This window comes from Candoia aspera, chromosome 3, assembly GCF_035149785.1.
Source record: "Candoia aspera isolate rCanAsp1 chromosome 3, rCanAsp1.hap2, whole genome shotgun sequence".
Taxonomy (NCBI): Eukaryota; Metazoa; Chordata; class Lepidosauria; order Squamata; family Boidae; genus Candoia; species Candoia aspera.
In genome coordinates this window covers 171,470,516-171,496,870 of record NC_086155.1, presented here as the reverse complement: position 1 = coordinate 171,496,870, position 26,355 = coordinate 171,470,516, and the positions used below count along the sequence as shown (strand labels likewise).

General features: G+C 36.3%; 2 protein-coding genes across 4 annotated transcripts in view; both read left to right on the top strand.

Moving 5' to 3' along the window:
- Positions 1-26,355, top strand: part of NSMAF (neutral sphingomyelinase activation associated factor) — a 299,495-nt gene that overhangs the window by 78,264 nt on the left and 194,876 nt on the right. The window lies entirely within an intron of this gene.
- LOC134494247 (cytochrome P450 7A1) lies at positions 6,362-14,483 on the top strand. The gene is made up of 6 exons (XM_063299316.1): positions 6,362-6,506; positions 8,153-8,393; positions 9,635-10,248; positions 11,863-11,993; positions 12,238-12,413; positions 13,549-14,483. The coding sequence occupies exons 1-6, from the start codon at positions 6,427-6,429 to the stop codon at positions 13,843-13,845; spliced, it is 1,539 nt and encodes a 512-aa protein (XP_063155386.1). The 5' UTR covers positions 6,362-6,426; the 3' UTR covers positions 13,846-14,483.

Here is a 26,355-nt window from a genome sequence, read left to right as displayed (position 1 = left end):
AATAGCAGTGTTTGGAAAGCAACCTTTGAAGAGGTCTGTTATCTTAAATTCAGCTTTTCAGCTTCCCTTGTATATCAAAATGACCATTGTAAACAGAAAGATGCCTCACCAGATGGGTCTTGGAATTTAGCAACAGTTGTTTTTGGTTATTAAAAAGAGAGGACTACAAAGAGGATTTATATTTATATTTTAACATTTATACATTAAAAATAGTGTTTTAATACTTTTGCCAGCACAAGTGGTGTCCTGTTAGTTTCCTGTGCTTCACTGCATTGTAGGGAAATCCTCCAGTCCAGATGGCTACTGTGCCCCTTTCCTCCAGTCTCCTCTTCTCTGGTTGCTTGTTGCTGCCCCCAGTGGCTGTTTTGTCCTCAGCTGCTGGGTTCCCTGATGGCAACTCAAGCCATGAACTTCTGTATTTTTTTCTTTGTTGCAACAGTGGACTGGTGAAATACTGGACTTTTTTTTTTTTTTTTTTTAATTTTTAATGAGTTCACTGATAGAATAGTGAAAGGATGGGCTCTCCCCACCACCCACCTCCTCTTTTACAAGTTCAGTGATGGGAAGGTGAAAGAGTGGAACTTTCTTTCTTTATTCTCAAGAAATTGACAACTTTTCTGCTAGTTTCCCCTTGTAGCCCAAGTGACCATAAAAATGGTAAAATGGTGGCCTGGCCTTCCCTTCCCTTCTTTTTACTAGTACACTGGTGGATGCACCAGGGAGGTAGAGGTTCAGCATGAAGAGGATTCAGCAGAGGGAGATTCACACTAAGGGGCTAACAATAGCAACCACATGTCTTCAAAGACCTGGGAAGGAAATTGACTGGTTGTTTTCCTGGCATGAGTGGGAAGGGTAAAGAAGCAGGGGAATACATCAACTGGGATCTGTGATCCCAGACAGAACTTAAGGCCATCATGTGGAGGAAAGGAAGGAAATCCAGAAAGGGATTTCTTCCTTTCCAGCCAGTTTATGCACAAGAATCAAGCAGCTTAAGACCACAGTCTGGAACAGCCCTAAATCTCAGCTGGGATGTCTGATGTGATGTGAGAAGATCGAGGACCATGAGGCTTCCATGCTATACAAGGTTAAAATTAGCATCCTGGATTGTGATCAGAAGCAAATTGACAAATACTGTAACTGTCTGGCACAGAATAGTTCAAATATGTAGCTATTTATACATACAGTAGTTGCTAAAAGAAAGCAACAGTTTTCTGCATCAGTTGGCTCAAAGGGCAGCTCTGTTCAAAGTAATCGTCAAAAAGGAAGGTGATAGAAACATGGATTAGTGTAGGAAAGTCTGAAAGTAGCTAAAGAGTGGAGTAGCTAAAGAGTAGCTAAAGAGTGGAGATATTTCCAAAAATCACTCTGACCTCCTTGACAAGTCTAAATCCTTCATTATTGGTGGGCTAGAGATTATGATCATCCACTCCCAGCATTATTTCCATCTTGTCTGTATTCAGCTTTAATTAGTTCCTGAACATCCATAAATTACAGCCTCTTGACATGGTTCTGAAGAGAAGCATTCATGGTGGTAGATTTCAAACATGTTTGGAAGAACGAGAACTGAATCACTGTTTATTATTAACCACAAATGATTATGTATACACTCACATAGATTTTTATGGACCAATAGCTTCTGTCTCCTATATGGGAAAGCAATTACAATATTCAATGATAGAATAGTTATTGTTTCCTATCTACATCACTACAAATAGGAATTAGTACCCAGCTGGAAAAGTGAGAGAAAGGAAATGTATATTAGGAAATGGGTGAATAAATATTCTGGAATGAGCTACCAAAGGAATTGTGCATTTCCTGTAGTTAAATATTGTATGGACTATTACTGTAATAAGATGATGCAACTGTGGTGTCCCTCATGACTTCAGATTTATTAATTGATAATTTTATGATGTGCAGTACAGCTTTCAAAGATATTCAGAGTAGCATTATATAATGCACATTTAAGATTGATAATAAATAAAAAGCAGAATATAAATAAAAATTAAATAGAGAACTAATTTAGCTTTCCAGAGGCTTTATTTGTGAATAAGCATTTAAAATTGGGATCCATACAAGTTATGAAGTGTGTATATCACTCCAGCAAACTTTACTGTACATGCAGAGAAAAAGTTATGAATGGTATCCATATGGAAAAGGAACTGGAAGTACAATGTTTTCATAAGATTTAGAGGGAATTCAGTTTTGATGGACTATTTAATTTTATTTGCAGGAATCAGCTAGGTTTAATAAAAATGGTGGTCAAATATGTACTAACCTGCTTCTTTAGTAAACTGTCCAATTATTAATGTAAAGATCATAAAACAGAAAATTGCTTTGCCAAATCAGTTTGACAGTGAGTAGTCATCATTACTAATTCAATGCAATGACTCAAACATTTCTATCAGTAGAGTCTGCTCTTTATCAAACAATATCAAAAGCTTCCCATTAATTAACATCCCTCAAATGTGCTTGTATGGTACCTATATATAGGTGTGTTATTCACAAATTCACAGCAAACCATGGCACAGCAGAACATGGCTTAATTGTTCTTTAATTCTTATGTCTGGTTACCTGCACTAGATGGCTCCAGTTACTCAGGCTCAAGGCTCTAGGGAAAAAATAAAACCCTTTCAAGTCTGAAACCATGTATACCTGCTCCCTCAAAAGGGGTATTACTATGAAATAATGTTGGTAGATATTTTGTATCTGCAGTTTCAAGCAGTGTACAAAGTTAAAAATATGTTTAGATCAAAGTAGACAACCCATGACCCGCTGGGTCACCATTTCAGAGATACTTCCTTGCCAGATTCCTCAATGCCTTCAACAATGGCAGAGCTTCTAATGTACTAGAAAAGTTCTTAAAATTCAGGGAGACATTCAGAGATTTATCTACCTTGAAAGTAGCCAATGTTGAACTGTATAGCACAAACATCAGGAGTTGACCACTGGAAATGTTTTATGACATTTTGTATTATGTCATAAAATGTTTTATAAGATTTGCCAAATTTCAATCCCAAAGGAGTCATGGGTCCCAGATTTTGGATGCATTCTGTAAGTTAGCCTATTTGAAGTACCTTGGTTCAAAAATTGTTGCCCTACGATGCACCATTTCTCCCAGTTAAAGGTTACAAAATATCAGACAAACACAAGAGTTTTCGTATATCGTTAAAATATAATTATAAAAATAAAACATTATAAAAATTATAAAATATCAGAATGAAACACACATTGCAAGCCTTTCCCATGGCTAAATTAAGGTGCTATCCATTCATCTTTGAGCCAGCAGGAAATGTTGATATTCCAGACTTGCCTTTCTTGTTTCCTATTCTGTTGGGCCACTGGATGGTGGTGGTCTGATTCTAGTTGTACTGGCCTTCTTAAGTAAAAGTCTTGGTTAAAGTCTCTGGCTTTCCTGTTCCTGAATGTCACCACCTCGCAAGAAAGCACCTGCCAATTAAAGAGCAACAGCTGATCTGTGGGGTGGATGGCCTGCCCAATAAAGCAGGAGAGTCTCTCCCACTTTATCAGACAGCTCCTCCATGCCACCAATTGATGATATGGGCAGGCTTGTTTTGACTGCCAGGTGTCTGACATTACCATGCTCTGCCTGCTGATCATTTCTTTACCGGAACTGCGAGGAGCTGCCAATACTGTAGCAGCCAGCTATTGTGTTCTCTTTCTTCCAGAACAGAAAAATGGCAATAGAGGGCAGTACCCAAGACCCCAAGGGAGGGAGTCCTCTGGGGGGGGGCCCTGATACCTAGTTCAGAATTCAGAATTCCCAATCCTGATTATAGCTCAAAAATAGTGCAAAACCAGTAGTTCTAAAATCCATCCCAGCTGACAGTCCTCGAAGAATGCCATGGTTGATGGTGACAAATGCTTTTGAAAAGTGCAGAACCACAAGAGCTGTGTCTCCTTTCTAGATCAAAACAAGGGTCTTCCATCAAGATGACCAAAACCCAGACTGGAAGAGATACAAGCATTCACATCATTTTTGAAAGATTTTGAAAAGAGAAAACAAATGTGTTCTAAAACCCCACACTCAAAGAGGATTTTCCTTCTGCATATTTCCACATTTACAGCAGCTTTTCCCAACCTTTGACCCTGGAGGAACCCTTGAACTATTTTTCAGGCCTTGGGGAACTCCTGCACATTCAGGCTCAAATATAGGCCAGAAATTATTGTATTTGTTTCATGTGTAGGCATGTATGTACACATTAACAGTGTCCTTAAACTAAAAATAAAGAATGAAACTTACCTCTTTAATGTGAAGTTGCCCAAATTGAAATAATCTTTTAAATAAATCATGATCTCCCAGGGACCCCCTAGTGACCTCTCACGGAACCCCTGGGTTCCACAGAAACCTGGTTGAGAATTCCTGATTTACAGTATTGAATAGAAATGTATGGCTCCCTCTAGTGGAAATTCTAAATGATTCTGTTTTTATAATTTGACTAATTTAGTTTTTACTGATATATCGTGATATATGTTTTGGTGATATATGTTTTAATTTTGTAAACCACCAGAAGTCTTAAGTTTGCAGTGGCTTGAAAATCTAATAAATAAATGTGTATGTCATTTAGTTAGTTAAGATCAGATTTATGCATAGCATTTTCCTTTTATCCAGTCATGATAATGATATTGGGCAGGGACAGTGTATCTGGGCAATGTCCCATAGAGCTATTAAAGCTTCATGGAGATTGCTCAGTTTACAGAGAGAAATAGTGGGATTCCCTGTTTGTAATCTGCCTATTAACAAAGAGCTGCTGCTGGTGGTGAAGGTGGTATTTACAATTCTGGGAGCTCAAGATGTTATGCATAGGAGCCATCTCCCCCCTGATTCTAACAACAATCCTATTGAATAGGTTGGGTTGAGAGATGCAATTTTCCCAAGGTATCCAGTGAACTGAACAGTTGAATGGTGGCTTAAACATGAGCATGCCCATTTCTACTCTACACAGGACAGAGTTTCTACATTCACTTCTTGTCAAATGCTTCTTGTGGAGTCACTATTTCCTTTTTTTTTTTTTTTTAAAGAAGGTCCTGTTGTCTACATGGCTATATTTCATTCTGTCCCTCATATCACCAAGGCATTGGGTTGGCATGGATGCCTGCAAAGGGAAACACGATTCTTTCTAAAATCAATGCTTGGGGCTCAAAAGGGAAATCTTTGCCTGATTACCTATGCTGGAGGATAGAGGTGTTTAACAAGGTCCAAGAACTTTTAATTTTTAGAGAATCGCTTCATTCAGTGATTTTGATACTGCTAAGCTGGTTGATTTTCTTGTTACCGTATCCTGAAGCAGATTATGCAGGGATTTGTTTTACAAAGATAGCATCGTTTATTATAACTCTCAAGGTCAGGAATACAAAAAACTGTTTTGGATTTCTGGGGTTCATATTTTTGCACGCTTGAGTTTGGATCAATAATCTTGTATTAATTATTGAAAATGAATTAGGAAACCTAAGAATACTTTTGAACAGTAAGATAGATTGACAGGTGGTTGAATTTATATTGGAAAGTAAGATAAAGAATGCTAAGAAAAATGTATTAATATTCATTATTTATTTATATATTTTATTTTATTTATGTATCAAATTATTACACCACCCATCTCATCATAATTTTGCTGAGCATGTGTCAAATATGCCTTAATTGAATTAAAGACGCAAGTGTATACAGGAAGATATTATTATTTATATTTATATTTATATTTATATTTATATTTATATTTATATTTATATTTATATTTATATTTATATTTATTTATATTTAAGAGGTCTTTTTATTGTGTTTTAATCTGTATTTATTTTTAGTTTTATTGTAAACCGCCCAGAGTCCCTCTTTGAGGGAGATAGGTGGTGGCAAAATTTGAAATATAAACAAACAAACAAGATGTTGTTGTGGGGGTGGGAACTTTGAAGGTAAATTTAAAATAGAAAAAATAATGATAAAACCAGGATAACAATTGGAAATGTTACCTAGGCAAAAGTGGGTGCTATTATTCCAGGTAACTTGGTGTGTGTGTGGAGAGCTGGAGTCATCAAAAGTCATTCACATAAAGCCGAGACTTGAACTATAAACTGTATTTGTTAAGTCTATATGATAGATGAAAACACATCTGACAGACCTTTAAAATATCAGCCATTAAACTCTTTGATTACTTGGACCTTCACTGATAAGTGATAATCAACTCAAGGTCAAATCTCAGTGTGCAATCCAATTCTTCACAAAGATTTTGGTCAAACTGCAAGCATAGAAATTTTGTCCAGAAATAGTTAATTAATAGCTCGCAATAGGTTATTTTAGTTCAATGAAATGAATAGGTGAGCCTGCTGAATATAAGAAGTGGCCCTTTGAAACTGTCTGTATCAGTCTCAGACTTTTGTTTCATCCCTGGAATTTCATTATAGTTATCTGAAATGTTGACCTTGTTTTTGATATGGGGAGTAATGATGATGTTGTGTGGTAGCTTGTGGTATGTTCTGGGAATAAGAAGAAGGTAAGGAAGATTACTTTCATACATTCTTTCATGAACTCTGATTTTCCTCCCTTTTATATCATTATAGATTTCTTTTTGAAAAAAATGTGTGTTTAACAAACATTAGTTTTACTAGCTAATAGATATGATTAATTGTTCAGGTGTACATGCATGAGAAATATATTAGCGGAGCAGCATCCTATTATCTATGTGCAACATGAATCTAAAAATACATATATGAAAGAAACAAATATATGTGTAAGCTCTTAAGTTATGTGAATAGAAGTACTATTTTTGTTTGGTTTACTGCTCTTGAAACACACTAAATTTGAAAGCAGAGAGAGGAAGATCTATGTGTACTAAATCAAGTGAAATTTGCTTCAGTTATATAAATGAAAAAGAACATGCAAGAGCACACCAATTTAGTCTATTAAAGTAGATTAGACTTGGACTTGTCATTCCATGTCTGAAATGAAATCAAACAACAACTACCCTTTTTCAAAGAAGAATAATCAAAACTCCTTTTAAATTAATATAATTAAGCATTTGTGAACTAATCCTAGTAAATAAGTTGATATCAGCATTTTGGTCCATGGGATTCATGATCATAATACACTATTGGGTAATACCTTTATTAGAATGAAAGTAATCCAGCTGTGATTTTTTTTCTTACTGTTCAGAACAATTACTACTTTATATTACCAATAATATTACTTAATATTGCATTGAGTTTTTTTAGCTTCATTCCAGGGATTTTTTTATTTTCAAAGGCTGCTTGAGTTAATGCTGTGTTGTGATTTATACACACACACATACAGAGACAGAACAATCTGAGGGATAGGACTGCACAATTTGTTGTGTACAGCACGGATGGCATTGGACAGGGAAACATACAGTATTTGTACATACTTCCATGGATGCAGGGAGCCTGTTTCAGAAGATTATGCTATAGATGTATCGTCAATCTACATTGGCTTATGTGAGTGACATTCTTATTTGCACCTAGGTCTTCATTGTGAAAGTGGGACAGAAGCATTTCAGTAAACATTGGTAGGCTTGGAATGTATATAGTCTTGCAGACATAAGCAATATATCTATAATATTTAAAAAGGACAAAAGAAGAGTCGAAAGTGAAATCAAACAGAGATTACATGTGTACCACAACAGCCCAGGCAATTTGCCAAAGTCCCCAGGTGTAGCTTCCCTCTCCCGTTCCTGCCCCCATTTCTCTCTTAGCTATATCACAGAACAAACACACATTCTTGTGGTATTGCATTCCACTTGGTCATAAAACTTGTCTGGGAAAATATATTTTGTCATGAATCACCATTTTATCCAAAGCGTTAGACAAACCACCCAAGAGTAAACAAGGTATAAATGATATCTTTAGTATGGCAAGTAGATTTCATTAAATGTGATTTATAGTTGGTCTGAAGCATTCTAATTATTGGGTCTATAGCAAGCTTCTGGACTGAACTCCAATAATTATTTGCTGGTTCTCTACTGCCTCTTCAGTAGATTTATCACTCAGAGGAGGGCAAAGTCTTCCTAGTAATGATGGAAGCACTAAGTTATAAATAGATGCTTGCACAGCAAATATGAAGGCCAAACCTTAATTTACAATCCTAATTTACATCATATATAAATATATATATTGTTTTTTATAGATGCCCAGGGGAGCCACCGTTGGAGAATGGGATGCTGCCATACCTTGGCTGTGCTTTACAGTTTGGGGCCAATCCACTCAAATTCCTCAGGGAACGACAAAAGAAACACGGTCCAACTTTCACATGCCAATTGGCCGGAAAATACGTTCATTTCCTCACAGATCCCTTTTCCTATCATGCACTGATGCAACAAGGAAGAAACCTAGACTGGAAAAAGTTCCATTTTGCAACTTCAGCAAAGGTAGCATTTCAAAAGAATAACAATAGTAATAAAGTTTATTTTTTCTGTTAAAAGTGGGTGGGTGAAAGGCTCAGTTTAAAAACCACACCAGCAAGTACTAGGGGCTTGGGGTTGTTAGCACAATATAAGGATGTTGCACCAATGTTCTTGAGATGCACGCTTTTAAGTCCAATGGGATGAAACCAAATTTCACATTAAATTATTGCCCTGTCATATTTATAGTTCAGTAATTCAAACTACTTCTACCGCTTTCATAGCCTGAAAGAATCTTTCTTAATGTATATAGAAATTGATTTTCTTTGTGGATTTTGATGAATCAATACCAGTGTACTTAAGAAGGTGAATTGCGGGAATACACATAAATGTATTGTATAGCTCCTATGCGTGCACTGGGGCTAACTTCCAGTTATGTCTTGATAATTCACTTTAAAATATTTATTTTCAAAACACATATAATGATGACAAAGAAAGAAAGTATATAACTGAGTAATCCTATCAGTTTACCCAATGATTGGTCTGACTGATTCAGGCTGTAATTCTGTGCTCTGTTACCTAATAATAGCCCTCAGTCAGGTATCAGCATGATTTATTTCTTTCAAATACAGACACCAGTTGGGTGTCAAATTTTATCTCCCCCACCCCTGTAATTCAGACTACTGTTAGAAAAAGGAAGTATAGAAGCTTCATGGCTAGAATACATAACAGCAAATTACTTTCAAGTATAAATTCTCTGCCATACCGACAACCATTAATATGATGGATTTTTAATCTGGAAGATAGGTTTTAGATTAGTTTCAGATTTAGTATTTGCTATCATTTTCTCATCCACCCGTATAAAGCCAATGATGGATGTAAACCCATCTCCTATTGTAGAGGAGCCCCCTGACTTTAAATGGTTCCTGAGTAGGGATTTTAAATGGCTGTACTCTTATCAGTCAGAATCCATCAGTAGGTAATACATTTAAGTATACTTCATCCCAATGTTTTTCTTCCCCTTTTATAAATGATAGAGAAAATAAAGGGCTTTCAGTTTGAGGTGCACATTATTATTCAGTTAGATCAGGACATACAACACAGTAAGCAGTGCCATTCAGTTTTACCTTTAAGAGGATTTATGGTTGGTTACAGTGTGATTTTCCACATACATGCCACTAAGATAGGAAGAGAAGAGGGATAGGAGAAGAGGTTGGATAATTAATTAGTGGTGTGATGCAATTAAAATTATCAATATTTGGTGGCAGGCCTTTGGACACTCAAGCATTGATCCAGATGATGGATTCACTACTGAGAATATGCATCAGACCTTCACAAGAACATTGCAGGGTAATGCCTTAATACTTCTCAGTGAAGCTATGATGGAGAACTTGCATTATGTCATGGTGGAGTCAAGTGCAGAAAAAATGAATTCCAATGACTGGGTCACTGATAAGCTTTATGGATTCTGCTGTCGTGTGATGTTTGAATCAGGGTTTTTAACACTTTTTGGTACAGAATGTAATACACATCATGACAAGGTCCTTTCTTTTAACCAACAAGCCCAGAGAGCACATATCCTCAGTGTCCTAGAGAACTTCATGGAATTTGACCAAATCTTTCCAGCTCTTGTAGCAGGTGTTCCAATCCATCTATTTAAAAATGCTTACAGTGCGCGAGAGAAGCTAGCTGAAGCTCTGCTCCATGAAAACCTTAAAAAAAGAGAAAATGTTTCTGAACTCATTTCCCTCCGTATGTACTTGAATGATACCATGTCCACTTTCGATGATAAGGAAAAAGCAAAGACTCATGTTGCAACCCTGTGGGCATCGCAAGCTAACACAATACCTGCTACATTTTGGACTTCATTCTATCTTATTAGGTGAGTACATACAGATGGTGGTCTAAAAGAGTACTATTTCTATTTATTATAGTCAGTTTATTTACTGTTAACTCAGTGGTAAGCTGGGTATCATCTGACATGCTGGATGAATGTTTTTTAAATATATTAATGATATTTGTTAAACTTTTTCTTCTGCTTCTCTGGATTTCTTACCCTATTAATGAAGCATCAGTTATTAGAGGTCCAGAGCCATAATTGTCATGGTTTGTTAAGAAATGAGCAGTGCATATGTCCTCAAAATTGGGAAGAATTGTATAACCAGTTCTTTTGCAGATGTACCTTCGTATGTTATTATTTGGTAAAAGACTGTTTACATACACCATTTTTGCTACAATGGTCAGGACACCCTTTTCCAATTCAATTATTACCCAATGTTTTCTAATCACAATTCTCAGAAAGCATGTGCTGCAAAGGAATTCCAGGATTTGTAATCCTAAAACTTGAGGACACTAGGCTGGGAAAGACTGATCCAGAAAATCTGGATTGCTGATTCCATGATGGTCAGGAATCTTCTAGAAACCCTGTCTGAGGATAAGGAGTCTCATGAAATTTACCCCACCAATATTGCAAAAGGAAGAACATGCAAATGGGCTCTATAAAAGACCATCTATATTTGCTCAGGGTTAGATTGTGTAAATACCCCATAATAGAAGGCTTGTGGCAGTCTAATATTCGGCAATAAAATCCAGGAACACTGGTGAGATTATTCTGATGATCCATACCCCTAATTCATTCCTTTACCATTAATTTGACCTCCACAAGGGTTAATTAGCATATGTATTCAGGAGAAAGGCTGAAACTACATCATTCCTCCATATCAGTTTGATACCAACAAGATTGGTAGCTGTCTGTCAACAGCAGAAGTACCAGCTCTGTAGGATCAAACATGGTTCTGAGCCACAAAGTTGGTTGCCCTTAATGCTTGGAACATTAGCTTCAGGCTTCAGAATTGTATTAGGGACACATTTTGGAGAACTGAATTGAATCCTAGTAAATGCGATTGAATGGTTTCATATGCCCTTAGGCTTGTAATCAGGCTGAACTGTATACCATACAATAGTTGAGCAACTGTTTTAGGTATAAACAATGTAATTGCTTCAGGAATATAAGTTTAGTTCTGTTACTATTACTACATGCCAACTTCTGTGTCCTAATGCTTGAGTCTCCAGTAATCAGGATGAGATACCTTAAGTACTCAATTTTCTCCTTTTCGGAGTATATGAGATAAAAACAAGCTGTTACATTTTGATAGTGGGATACTAGGACTGGGAGGTAAAATGGAAAGCGATAAAGCTGATCATAGAGAGAATGCAGACAGAACACTTCCATAGGCAAAATGAATCATGCAACCAATTTTCACAGCTGGAGTCAAGATAGAAATGCTGCCAACGGCCATACTTCCTGATTTGGTTTTCCAAGATCCAGCCTGATTATCCTGGGTAAGGCCTGTCTTAAATTCAACATAATCTGGAATTGTCTTTGAGGACAGTGCACAGGGACTGTAATAATGTGTTTTTGTTGATGTTCATTGTATGGCTTAGAAGATTAATGTAAATATTTGTATTGTGATTTCACTATGTCTTTCTCTTTCAGGAATCCCAGTGCAATGAAAGCAGCTCTTAAAGAGGCACAACGAGTGTTAGAAAATGCTGGCCAAAAGATCTGTTCAAGTAGGAAACCCATTTCCTTGAATCGAAAACAGCTGGATGACATGCCTATATTAGGTATGCTTGGTTAACTTGCACTGAAATAGATGGACTTCCATCTGCTAGAATTTAGAAACCATTAATCATTAGAACAAATCAGTTGGATAATATTAGTAGTCCTGCTCTAAAGATGAAACATAGTATGCTTTGCTGGAACAACATTTAATGGACTGGTTTTGCTACCAGCGACCTTCATCAGTAGAGTAGCCCAGCTGTTCATCTTGCATTTAGGTGAAAGTTCTTTTTCCCTTTCTTTACACAGACAGCATTATAAAGGAAGCACTAAGACTCTCCAGTGCATCCATGACTGTCAGAGTTGCTAAGAAAGATTTTGTTTTGCAATTGGGCAGCAATTCCTACAATATCCGCAAAAATGACATCATAGCTCTTTATCCCCAGCTGTTGCATTTTGATCCTGAAATCTATTCTGATCCAATGGTAAGTTTTCCAACAAAACTGCTTGCATGAGCACTAATAGGAAGAAATTATTCTATTTTATAAAAGAACTTGGCTTTTATTCAGTGAATCCTACCACAGGTAAGAACTTAATGTCATAGGCAGAATAATACGTATTTATTTATTTACTTATTTATTTGTCAAATTTCTCTGCTGCCCATCTTGCGTACAAATACAAATATGGGTATTTGTCCAGGCTAAATTTGCTTTAGCTTTAGCAATAATTAGGTGGATTAATACTTTTCATTCATAATGATAGAATTAATCAGTTTAAATATCATCCCAATAATTATTTCAGCTTTTGGTTTCCTCACACATTATTTTTTATTGGAATCTGCTTTGATAAATGACTGGGAAAGAAATGGGCTAAAATAACCATCCTGCCCTCAGGGTATTAAGTAAACCATGATCATAGGTAGAAAGAGTTATTGTACAGCACACTACTCTGGATATAGCAAGCAAGAAGCCATAACTACCAGAATCAGATGCCAAATAATCTGTAACCTTTGCAAAAGTTAAAGTTAAGTTATAAATGTGTGTGTGTGTGTGTGTGTGTGTATAGAAAGAAGAAGAAGAGAGAGAGAGATTTTCTATGCAAATCCATGTTCTAGAATCAAGTATTACTTCTGAATCTATACTTGTTAAATGATAAGCAGGAAAAACTTATTCCCTGAAGATTTTCTGTAATAAATAGAAAGCAAAGAAACAGCTATCTACAGACAGTGGCAACATTAGAAGTCACAAACTAAATGCATAAGATCAAGGCTATGGCTATTCATTGGATAAAAAAGGAAGTAGGGTTTATTCCTCATTTCTTCATCCAAGATTTTCCCATTTCAAAGTGCTGTTTTCAAGTGTATTCAGTCAAATGTTAATTTGATCTGAATTTTTTACATATTTCCAACTTTCATATTTTATGTGAAAGTTGCTTAATATTTTAGGGACTCCGAAATATATGAGCATATTTAATTCATTTGTCTAGTAACATATTCAGCCACTGATTTTCAAATCATTGGGAAAAAAACACACATTCAGTTTTCATTTGCAACTCTTAAATCATAAGGTTTCTTGAAATGTCGCTGAGTTAACACTTACACTGTTTTGAATTTTGTTACAGACTTTCAAATTTGATCGTTATCTTGGAGAAAATGGAGAAGAAAAAACTTTCTATCGTAATGGTCGCAAATTAAAATATTATTATATGCCATTTGGAACAGGATTGGCAAAATGCCCTGGAAGGTTGTTTGCTATTAATGAAATCAAGCAATTTCTGACTGTGTTGCTTTCCTATTTTGAAGTGGAGCTCATTGACAAAAATGTTAAGTGTCCTTCTTTAGACCAATCACGAGTGGGACTTGGTGTTTTGCAACCTACAAATGACATAGATTTCAAGTACAGATTAAAACTTCCATGAATGTGAAGAGCAATATTATGTCCTAGCATTCAATTCCCCAAAGAGATACAAAGGTCCATGCAGTAAGGGTGTTGCAACATACTAGAAATAATGAGACAGTTTGGAGAAATGGACACCATTGCTTTATATGGTTGTATAGGAAATATTTGCCAGTGTAAATCAGATTTCTGGACTGATTCTTGTGAGTTCTGAAATAACTAGAGATAGTTCAGTCCACTAAATGTGCTTGTATTGGGTTTCAGACAAGATCCAGGGTAAAGAGAAAAGATGCAAGAATGATATAAATTAAAGGCTTCCAGATGGCTAGAGACAAGGTCTTTTTCACCACATTCTGAAAAACAATAGATAACCTTGCATCATGCTGCCTTTTACGTACTTAGAAATAAAGCCTGCAAACTTAGGATCGTGGGTTAGAATTTAGGTCACTGAGAAAATTTGTACAAAGCTCATCCTGATCACCAGAAGAGTATGAAATATTTGTGCAGACAAGGCTGGTCAAGCTTTATGGCTTTTGTGGACCCCAGTCTGTAACATTACCCCAAATGGGTGTTGTGGGTTTTTGTTTGTTTGTTTTTGTATAGCTACTGATTATAGATGTTATTATTTTCTTCAATAAAATATTTTGTTCACTCTGGAAAGCTATTAAGAGTGTTTTCTTATTCTTCAACTCAGACAATTTTCAGTGGTGATTACATACCCTATTACAGGATGCCAACCAAAATCTGTTCAACATGTAACATCTAAAAAGATTCAGAGGAAAAGGCCAGGGGAAAAAAATTCTGGGTCATGAGCAAATGGAAGGCCGTTGTCAATTTACTTAGTGATACACCAAAGTAACCCTATATTAACATACCCTTTCTCTGGCATAGTCAACAAAACCAGACTATCTTCCTAATATGCCAAATAGAATACAAACTATGCTATTTATTTAACCTGTAGTAACCTTCAGAACAAACAGGCAAAGAATTTTCAGCATAAGTGATGAAAAGAAACTATCAATAACCATTCATCTTTCAATGCAGCAACATGGATTCATATCACTTGTTTTTTAAATTATTAGTACACAGATATTCCTAGCTGCCCTAGGTCCTTTTTCTTGCTCTAACAACTGTTAAAATCAATGGAAGGAGAAATCCTACATATACATCTGTCATTTACCTTAGGGTCAGGGTGGGGGAACATATTGTTGGAAGATAGCTTCCACCTTCAATTGAGACTGTTTCAAGGGTTTTCTATAGCACCTAAGCCAATGCACAGAAGGTAGGCAAAGAATCTTTAGCATGTAAAAAGACATGCTAGAAGTGTATAAAAGTCATGCACAGCATGGAGAATGTGGCTAGGAAGAAGTTTTTCTCCCTCTCTCAAAATACTAGAATCAAAGGCATCCAATGAAGTTGAGTGGAAGGAGATGTAAAATGATCACAGGAAGCATTTCTTCACACAATAATTAACCTAAAGAATTAATTACCAGAGTGGCCATTAACTTAGACGGCTTTAAAGGGAACCAGAGAAATTAATGGAGGGCAGAAGGTCTGTCAAGGGCTGCTAGTCTTAAAATGCCAGTGTTAGTTCTGGGGTGGGGATGCCATGCTTCCACACGAGTTGCACAACAGTGGGAGAGGGTCGCTCGTCTGTCTCATGCTTGCAAGCACCTTAGAAGCGTCTGATTGACTGCTGTAGAAACAAACTATTGGACTGATAATCGGCCTTGATCTCATCCAGCATGGCTATTCTTACGTTCTAAACATCACTGTTTATGCTGCAGCACCTTAAAATATATGTACCTATCATGCTATTCCTTTTTGGGGAAAGCAAGGTTATGCAAAGTGCAGAAAACAAATAAGAAATAAGAAGGTGAAAGGAGGTGCAGGCATGAGCTACGAGAAAAGGAAATGTAGCTGAGTAGAGGTTATGCTAACACCATGGCTATGCATGTATCCTGTACATTTCTATCCCTATGTTTTAATCTTATCTGTACCTTGTTTTCTTTACTGATTCTTTGCAGCTATGTTTTCTATCTATACACATTAAACCAGTGTTTTCAAACTTGGTAACTTTAAGATGTATGCATGCTGGCTGGGGAATTCTGGGAGTTAAAATCCACACATCTTAAAGTTGCCAAGTTTGAAAAATACCGCATTAAGCAATTTGTTTCTCTCCTCCTCATGTTTTTTCAACAGTTGTTTCTTACCTGAATTTTTTCCTCATCCACAGCCAATTCAACTTTATCATTCCACCAAGCAACCTTTTACATACTTCTACTGACTGGGACTTTGTAATATGTTGTTTCACTCTGTTCTAAGCAGTGTCTACATCCTCTTTCCAATCATTGTGCTGGGAGATTAATCTATCTTTTAATATTTTTTTCAGACAAGAGTTATACTTTCTCTTCCTGCACTCATTCATCTTTCATTCCTGTTTCTTGCACTTCTTTTTTTTCCTATGTATGTTTTTTCTCAAAAGCCACTCTTGAAGCTGCCAAAATATGATTTGCTCCACATTCAGAACCTCTTATCATCATTATATACTTCACTAATTCACAAACAACCAGATCAATCATGCCTTTTGATTCATTACTTTTTCATGTATACAGTATGCATGGATAAACTTGTCTGTAAACCACATATTTGAAACTAGCAGACATTTCCCAATGACAATCACTATTTTCATTTTTTTTGCTTCTCCAAAAGGTCAATCTCTTTCTGTATTCTGCCATCTCTATCATCAGTTACTACAGCATAAAATGCAAGTATCAGCACCATGAATTCCTACTTTCATACACACTAACAACAATCTAGATGACACCATATTTTCTGACATACAGTACATTTGAATCCTTTCATTCATAATTATAATTCAGCTTCCCTACCTACATTGATACTTCCACAAGATAAGATCATCCTCCTTCAGATCTAAATCAGTCTTTCCATTTTTCTTAGCTTAAGGCACATAATATATCTATGTTTCTTCCAATAATTTCATTCATGCTCTTTACGATATACTCCTTCCAATTTCCAAAGTCACAATCTTCCATATGCTATGGTCATAGATATTCTATGGGTTCTACCACCCATGATGGCTTTGGTTAACTGGTGCTTTTTAGTACCATACTAAATTGAGGTCAATTATAGCCTCAGTCATACCTATACCACATGCAGCACTCCCTGCTAAGTATAAGGGCAGTATCCACACTTTTGGAACATTTTGGTCAGTGTGCCTCATGCCCAACAAAAGCCAAATGTTACCCCAAACATGCTCAAACTATTCTACATAAGCTCGGCTTTCTAATCTAGTGATTACCCTGCAAGCCAACATCCTGTTGCTTACATCCCACCAACTAAGAGGTACATGCAGAATACTGACTCACTTACGGATTTGGAATTGCTATATAGTATATTATATACTATATAGCTTACAACATAAGAATATAAAGATTTTATCTCTGTCTTTAATATCACACTCTTATAGGGAATCCGTAGGAGAACAGTGCTGAATTTATATTACGCGTGCAGACTTTCTGAAAGTTTCAGAAAGGATTTCTTTAATTGTCATACAGATTTGTTGTCATACAAATTGTTATCATATTACTTGAAATATGTGCTTTGGACATCACAATCCATATTCACACACCCTATGGACTTCAGCATTGTTAACACTATAAACACACACTAGAATCCACATTATCCACGCAGAAGACTTGGAACAGCCTATTGCCAATTTATTCTATGTAACTATAACCAACATGTCTGTATCTAATGAAAACATTTCTTGGAAAAGACTGCTGGTAAACATTTAAGAGATTTGGAAACTCATGCTGAGAGGACAAACAACTTTTTTCCCCTGGAAAAACCTGCAAACAGTAGGCTAGTGTTGACAACGCTTAATGAGGTTGCTTAATGGGGTTGGAAATGTTATGTCAGAAGTTTAATTGCAAAATGTTTTTGGTCTCACTCTTCAAATAGATTTTGTAATTCAACAAAACTGAAGAATAGGTTGCAAAAGGGAATAGCAGGATGTGTTTACACACCATGGATGTAATGTCCTTTTTATTGTCTCCAACAATCTAGACAGACAAATATGATCTCTCTTGATATTACCTATTTGCTCAGTGATTGTCTACATCTAATCCTCTAAAATATTGTTTTAAAATTAGTTCAAAATATATAATTTAATTCTGCTTCTGTTTTGGAGAGAAAAAAACCAATACATTCTAAGTAGAGAGATTAACTCTTATGAACTGAGCATAGTGCTGCATTTGGACCACTCACGGTAGAGAGAATGGGGATCTTTTGCCAAGTATCCTAAACTGAATGCTTATCCATTATCATGATAGTAACCAATAAAAAGGGGGGGAGGGGTAAGTGTTATATCAATGCATTTACAGAATTTTTAAATATATAAAGGATAATAAATTATAAAATATATATTGATTATTGGGTTAAGAATATATTTCTCAACTTTACAAGGGTTACCTATGTAGCCAAAATAAAACTGCCAAGCACAAGAGATATATAACAACAGGCTTGTTGAAGTCCTGAGAGTTATAGAAGCACACATGGTTTTCCTAAAACAGCTCCCAAAGGCTAAATCACATCATAAACACATGCCTAATTCACCTGTATAACTTGCCATAAGAATCTTATAGGTCCCCAAAGACGATCGCAGAAGCTATTTTGCTGGGAAAAGGGCAGTGTCGTGGGTTTGTGATGGGCCTTATGAAGAAGTGAAGAGATGCAAGAAAGAGGGTAGTAGCAAAACAGAAGGCAAGGGAGGGATGATTGAACAGAAATTAGAAGAAGTAAGGAGAACAAGTAAATGAGTAAGGGGATGGTGAAGAAGATGCAGCTTAGAGCAAAAGATAGGAGAAACTTCTAAAAGTAACGCTTGAGATAGACAATTAAAAGCTGCATAGAAAAAAATGTGTCAATGCAGAGAGAAAGAAAGCCTATATTAGAGAAAGTTACATAGAAACAATGATGCATTAAGGAATGTTGCATACAAACATGCATGTGTTGGGGAAAGTTACGGGTAATAATCTCAGTTTTTTCAGGGTGGATTGTGTGTTTTTTAAATAAAAAAATAGAAAATTTTACAAAATAGACTTATACTTGAATACCTTCTATATTCTATGAGGTCTTAGACATCACTTAGGATTACATCCATAATTGCTTCCTTTAGTCAGTTTCATCAGCAGCATTTTTGTCTATATACTGTATGTAAGCATGGTTACCCCTGACATAAATATTTCAACAATCTATTTAAAGGAAATCAATGTCCTCTCTTCCCACAATACTCTCCCTTCTAGATGATTTAACTCACTAATGTCATGATGGAAACTTCTCCCTTTTGAGATTCTTAGTCATCTTATAGCTAGCTGATTTTTTTCCCCTTACCCCAGTCTTTGAAATTTTTTTGCCTACTATTTCTTACTCCTTTTCTGTGCTCTGTAACACTACTTACTGCTAAGGAGAACAGTACAATGGGCTGTCTTACTATAAACTTGATATATGGACCATTCAGGTTGAGGGGGTGTCCATTCAATCTGAATGTATGGCATTCGTATCATTTTACAACATTTGTGTAATTATTTAAATTGATGCAAATGTTTCAGATTATGTCATTTCAGTACATATGCCAGTGCACAAATGATGCAAATTACTAGAAATAACATTCAGAGAAAAAAATTAAATGTAAATAAAATTAAAATACATTTAAGAAAATTCCCCAGATTATTATAGACATAGTGGACCTACTCTGCTATTTTAGGGAGTTGTCTGGATGCAGATTTTTTTTCCATTCCATTTGTTGAATGCATGATTCAGTGCCATTTTTCATATACAAAGTGTGCTATCCCAAGATCACCATTCCTGGTCTTCCTATAGAACTTGGAACTGGATTTTATTGTTAATGTTCTTTTTATACTGCTTTCCTTTTCCAAAGTACCCTATTGATTTTACCAGATTCTATGTCAGTAATCACATTTTGGTCTATTTTACAGCATGGGTAGAAAAAACTTGTGTCCTGGCTTTTTCCATAGCCTGCACAGTGCTTTCTTCAACAAAGAAGTTAAAATAGAAGTTATTGGTCCTAACATTCAGCATATTAAGAGAGGTGGATAAGGCTTAAGGAAAAGGGATTTTTCACTCTAGACATATCACTTCCTCCTTAACCATAGCCACTTTCCTGCCCACGTGCAGCCCTAAAATGTTCCACAACACCTTCTCAATGGCTTTCAAGCCATAATAAAGACAAGAAGTTCTCTGTCCCTGTTTTGCACAGTTAGCATGCACCCCACTGATCTGAGCTTAAGCTGGTATGGATTTGCTACGAGGAGCCCTCTTCCTGGCTGTTCCTGACCTGACAGGCATCAGAGATGTTTTTGTTTCCAGTAGGTTCAATTTCATAATGTAAAGGGAGAGAAGAAACCAGAAGTGTAAAAAGAGCCCTGTGGCTGCAGCAGGTCAAAGCAGGAGTGTCCAAAGAACGTGGTAAAAAAGTCAAGATGGTGGCCATGATGGTGCAATCAAAACTCCACCTGTCTTTTATGTGTGTGATCCATTTTGGAAGCTTGCCAGCAAGAACAGGAGTAGTATAGTTTTTTTTCCCACTGCTACTCCCTAGTAGTTGATATTTCAAATATGCTGCCTCAGATTCAGGAGGTGTACATGCACATGAAGACTAAGAGCTGTTAGTAGCCCAACTAAATTTGATCAATCTCCTTTTAAAACAGTTTAAAATTGTAGCCATCACAGTGTCTAATTGCAGAGAATCCCATATTTTAGTGACATAAGGTACAGGTGGAAAAAGGTGGCTTGCTCTTTCTCCTAATTCTACTTGCTTTGTGAATGGAGAACTGAAACAGAGAGATTAGCTTCATATCAATGTAGTTTGAGTCTGAGGCTATAGCCTCTACCTGACAGAAATACCTGTGATTTTTTACAACATGCTAGATAAAGCTGCCATGTAGTTCAGTGATTATTTGATAAGCACTTAGCCTTAAGTGTTCGGCCTTGAATATATAGCCTGGAACTGCACCAGTCAAGGGCTTTCGATATAATAAGCCTCTGTAATCTCTAATACAGCAAAATATGCCATCAATTACCCTTGAACCTTTGAACAACTGAGGTGATTCTTTCATCAAATAGCTGGAAGTATCACTGAACAAGATACACTGCATGAAACACAGCAATACAAGCAATATAAAGGCCTTGATTATTTTGATCAGATGAGGTATACACATGCAACAGTAGACATATTGTGAAAGTGGGGGAATTTCAGGATGATAATGTAGCTGTACTTTGAAATCAGAGATGCACAAGCAGGCCACTTGTGGTTCCCAAAGCCTTGCCTGAGGCCTCCAGAGCCAAAGTTCTAGCTGAAGTGGCATTTTTAAAGGGGAAATTACTATATTCATAGGAAGCAATCTTATTTGCTGTTTCAAATGCTTTTTCTTTTTTAAAGTAGATTTTGTCTCAGCCCCAGTTACTGTTCTGGGCATTGAAAGTATACATTGTTTGATAAGAATGTTCATTTGGTTTGGAAAATATCTCTAATCTTATGTCCAGAAGTTCTCAATATAGAGAGAATACATTAGTCGATGTTAGTATTTTGAGGATCCAGACTCCATTAGCTATTAGGCTAAGAACAGAAGGCTTGCTCTACCATTAAGCAAGTTAATGTACCTGTCCTGCAGCTTTTGCAACTCCATTGGATTGGACTATAAACAGCCTCAGAATTATTTAATTATTTTGTTATTTCCTGTTTTAGATTTTTTTTTACCTACCTTGAAGGAAGCACTGTTTTAGGTCCCTGGCATAGCAGTAGGAACTGTCACTTACTCAAAGAAAACTGAAAGGAGGTTTAAGAATAATGTCACTAAAATGATAACTCATCATTTGCAAAAGCAACAAAAATGCAACAGACCAATTTTCACATAATCTGAAAATCTTCCAAAAAGCTGTTATTGGAGTTATTGGAGAATGGAATCATTCTGAATGCCTTTCAGTGTTGGACTTCCACTAGCAGTTTGTCTCTAATAATTAAAGTTCAAAAGTAAATCCCAAAGAGCTTCTCTGGAAAGGACCTTTTTTGGGACAATGGGGACAATTGTTGTGGGTTCCACATACAGAGTAATAAAGGTGGCTCAGTATCTGAAACTATAATCCAGTTTACTGAGCCATTGATTTTAATGGACAGAAATCAATACAGAGAAAAAGCATTTATGTAATATGAACATTCAGTGAATGTTCTGTTCCTGACTGACTCAGAATCTTAAGAATGTCTTACTTTTGGCACAAGGATAATCCAGGATATTACAGAAAGCTTGCTCTAGCCATAGGAGAATAAGAGAGAGGGGCTGAAATTCCCTGTAAATCACCTTCTGACCATTTTCAGGCTTAGTTTCTGAACGCACAAAGTGTTATTTACCTGACTGTAAAATGTTCATACAATCTTGTGGCTTCTGAGGCAAGGAATGAATGAATGCTCAGCAGGACAGAAAATGGGTCAATTCCAAATTCTGCATGTTTTACTTTAGAAAGCAGAGTCAATCAAAGTTGCTTTTTTGTGAGAGAGAAATGTTGACAATTTGAGTCACAGAACTCTTGTGTCATTTCATTTCTTTTGGTCTTGTGCAAGATACTTCTTGGCTGAAACAAGCCAAGGCCATGGAAATATACAAGTATAGTAGCTTCAGAAAACAGTTAATTTTCTACATCTTATTCAGAATGTTCATCTGGTCCAATGATATCTAATCCATTAGACCCTAAACTGGTCACTCCGGTAAAGACTGTTTGGAACAGGGTTGGGCTGTAGAGTGTTAGGAAGATGACCTTGATGGAGATATGCAGATTCCATTGCCAAGGCAACAATGACTAAAACATTTTTCAAATCCAGAATGTCCAGATAATGTTTGGAAGTGGTTCATTCACTGAACTACAAGGAGGAGGAGGAGGTGCAGCCAAATCAGATTTGCAAGACTCTGTTGTAATAGCCAATCTCAATCTCAGTTGTAAACATCCAGTGGAGTTGATTTCATGGTCTGGTCTACCTAGTGGGGCTGACACGGGCAGTTTGGTGCCATCCTTGGTGGGTTTATCTAATCCGCTTTTCAAAATTTATCACTATTGTGGCAACTGCCATATGTAAGGCTGAATGAGTGTGATATAATCTCTTGCATATGGTCTGTGCATAATCAGTAGTTATTCATTCAACTAATGCATAACCATCAAGATTGTATTTGGATATATTTGGCAACTCTATGCTAATAAGGTGGGATGCTGGCCATTGTACAGGATTTTTGTCTGCATTTATCCACCCTTTTTTCTTTGGGAGAAATTATCTCAAGTTCACTTTCTTTCCAGTGAATAGATATATTATATCTATAAAATGCCTTTCATTCTTAGAAGAGCTCAAGCCAACATACTTCATTTTTCTCTGCACTACTGAATCTCCCACAACCCTGTGAGATAAGTTAAACTAAAAGATGGTGACTGGCCCAAAGATAAGAGACCTCTCAGTATTAAAGCAAACACTGAGATGTTATGGTCACTGACCTGCAGAAACAGACATTTTCCATCAGTGGCAACTCTAGTAAACAGAGGGAAGCATGCAAATGGGGGGAAGTGGGAAGTGGGGGGGCTTTAACCTTTCTCTAGCCTCAGAACTGCCTCCAGACTGCTAGAGGAGAGAAGGAAAAGAAATTGTATCAGTGTAAGGAACATGTGTATATGCATGCCTGCACTGCAGCATCCCTGACCCAGTGCCATATGCAGACTTTGGGCTAAATTGTTCCCCTCTGCTGGCTTAGAAAGGAACAGAAGCAGAAGAAAGGATCATGCAGAGCTGGGGCAGGCAGTCTCCTCTGCAGGGGGATGCTTTTCGTTCACCATGGCCTTTTAATCCCTGAGTCATTTTTTCTAATATATGCTTTATTTCTTGCAGCAGTTTGAGAATTAGAGTCATAGGGTTATGAATTGCCTTTAAAATAAAAATACAGGAAGAACACTACAATTATTAGGCAAATGGATTCATCAGATCTTCGGAATATGCGATTTTTAGATCTTCCCCTCCATACCTGTCCTTTTACACATTTTAGACTGAGAGGACTTTTTTATTATTATTCATGGAGTTAGAATGGCCACATACAGTATAACGATACTTTCCACCATTAGGAATCAGTTGCTTCTGTTCAGGGTTAGTTAGAAAAGAAGCCAATATAAAGATTCCCTTGAGTTTTCTTGATTCTCAATGACTACTAGATACATTAATGTTCACATTCATGGGATTTCTTGATGTTCATCCACCCAAGTACTAACCAGACCTTGACTCCCAAGGTCACACTGATGGTCTTTTCTTAGAAACAATATGGAAGTAGTTTGCCACTGCCTTCTTTTAGGATTTTTTTTTAAGAAATACATTCATGGCATTTCATGACATTCTTCCACCCAAGTACTAACCAGACCTGATACTGCTTAGCTTTTTCAAGATCAGTCAAGGCAGATTAGATGCAATGATCTCATGATTAATGGTTGCTTTGAACAATTGAGCAGCAGGGAGAATGAAGTAAACTTATTTTATTGAAAATTGAAATGCTATTATAAACTTGTATATATAGTAGATATTGTAACACTATAATAAGGGTATTGAGATTATTATAATTGAAGTTGCTAAGTATTTATGAACTAGTACAAGAAAATAATTATTAATAAAGTCTTATGCTTCTAGGTTCAAATTAGAGGATACCTAATTTCAATCAAAATTACATTTTACATAAGATGAATGTTCAATCATTGGACTTTGTCTCTGACAATAAAAGCTCAAGCAGTAGTATCCAGTGTGTCAAACTACATTATCTCTTATTACACAATAATGTGATATATATCTTATATACATTCCCATGGACTAAAGGTTGAAACAGCTTCCATGTTGGATAGGACTGTTATTTATTATGGTTATAAACTAGAAATGAGATAAAGCAGATTACTTGAATCGAAACCAATCTTTCTCCCATTATTGTGAATGGGATCATTTCAAATTTCTGATTAACTGATGGATTGAATCAGAGCTTAGCTCAAAATAAATAATTAACCATCATCCAGTGGGAATTTCAGTAATTGAGGATATCTAATTTACTTCATAATATCTTCCCTGTATCTGCTGTTTGACAAATTAAGGAAACACAACACGCATAGACAAAACAAATATATGTAATAATCTTATATTTGAAACTGAAAATGTGTCACATATTGTTGTATATTTTGATTTTGAATAAACACTAGTTGAGAATCAGATGTAAAGCTGTCTCTTGTTAAATGATAAAGATGGAATAATTCATAAGATTATTCTAGGGAAGAACTTTTTCAGAAGCTTAATGACAGCTGGTATTGGAACAAAAGAAAAGGCAGCAAAAGGGGGAAAACCAAAATATCTCTAGATGGTTAGGACCTCTTCTGAATCTGGTGGACGGTAGCATGGCTAAAGGAGATTGCTTTAAAAATGGCAACTGAATGGAGACATACCTGCTTATATTTAAGCACACAGATGCTTCAAAATGCATCATAGCAGTTTATTTACATGTTTACAGTGTGCCTTTCAAGACACCAAAGCAAAAAAAACACACACAAAAGTTTAACCAATAACTATACAACAATTACACGTAGTCCTTGACTTATGACCACAACTGGGACCAGAACGCTGGTTGCTAAGTGATGCAGTCATTAAGTGAGGCATCACTTAACTGTGCCATTTTATGACCTTTTTGCTGAGATTGTTGAACGAATCATGTGGTTATTAAGTGAATCCGGCTTCCCCTATTGATTTTGCTTGTTGGAAACCTTGTTTGAAGATTGCAAATGGTGGTTATGTGACACTGGTACACTGCAAACGTTGTAAATACATGCTGGTTGTCAAGTGCCTGAATTTTGATCACGTGACCACAGGGACATGGCAATGGTTGAAAGTGTGAGAACCAGTTGTAAGTCACTTTTTTCAATGCCGTTGTAACTTCAAATGGTTGCTAAATGAACGGTCATAAGTTGAGGACTGCCTTATGTAATTTACCTGTTAAAAACCAAGGCATTATATTTGTTTTATTATTAATTTTTCTCAGCTTTGAATTGATACATAGTAAAATGTTTCATACATTTTGAAGACTTTTATAAGTCTTTTAACAAAGCTGCTTTTCTGTTCTGTGATATACTTGCCTGTGTGTATATTGGTCTTAGCAGATGATAGCACCTGGCCAACTTTGTCTCTGCTAGGAAGCTAAGCAGGGTCAGGCCATATTAATGGGACGGGATTTTTCCACACAAGAGAGCGCTATGGGCTAAACTGGGAAATAATCTACTCATCCTTGAGGATGGCAATAGTAAATCTTTTCTATATTGCTGTCAAGAAAAGTACACAGATATGTCCATGTAGTCACCAGGGATTAAGCTTCACTCAGAGAATTTCTTTTTCTGTATATATTATCAAGTAGAGTATGTAGATAATTTATTCTTTTGCTGTAAT

What these genes read in the sequence shown, in the direction of transcription:
- LOC134494247 (XM_063299316.1), top strand. Translation starts at nt 6,427, where the DNA reads ATGTTGACCTTGTTTTTGATATGGGGAGTAATGATGATGTTGTGTGGT. An exon ending in GTTCTGGGAATAAGAAGAAG is followed by an intron (nt 6,507 to 8,152) that starts GTAAGGAAGATT and finishes TGTTTTTTATAG; the next exon opens with ATGCCCAGGGGAGCCACCGT. An exon ending in ATTTTGCAACTTCAGCAAAG is followed by an intron (nt 8,394 to 9,634) that starts GTAGCATTTCAA and finishes ATTTGGTGGCAG; the next exon opens with GCCTTTGGACACTCAAGCAT.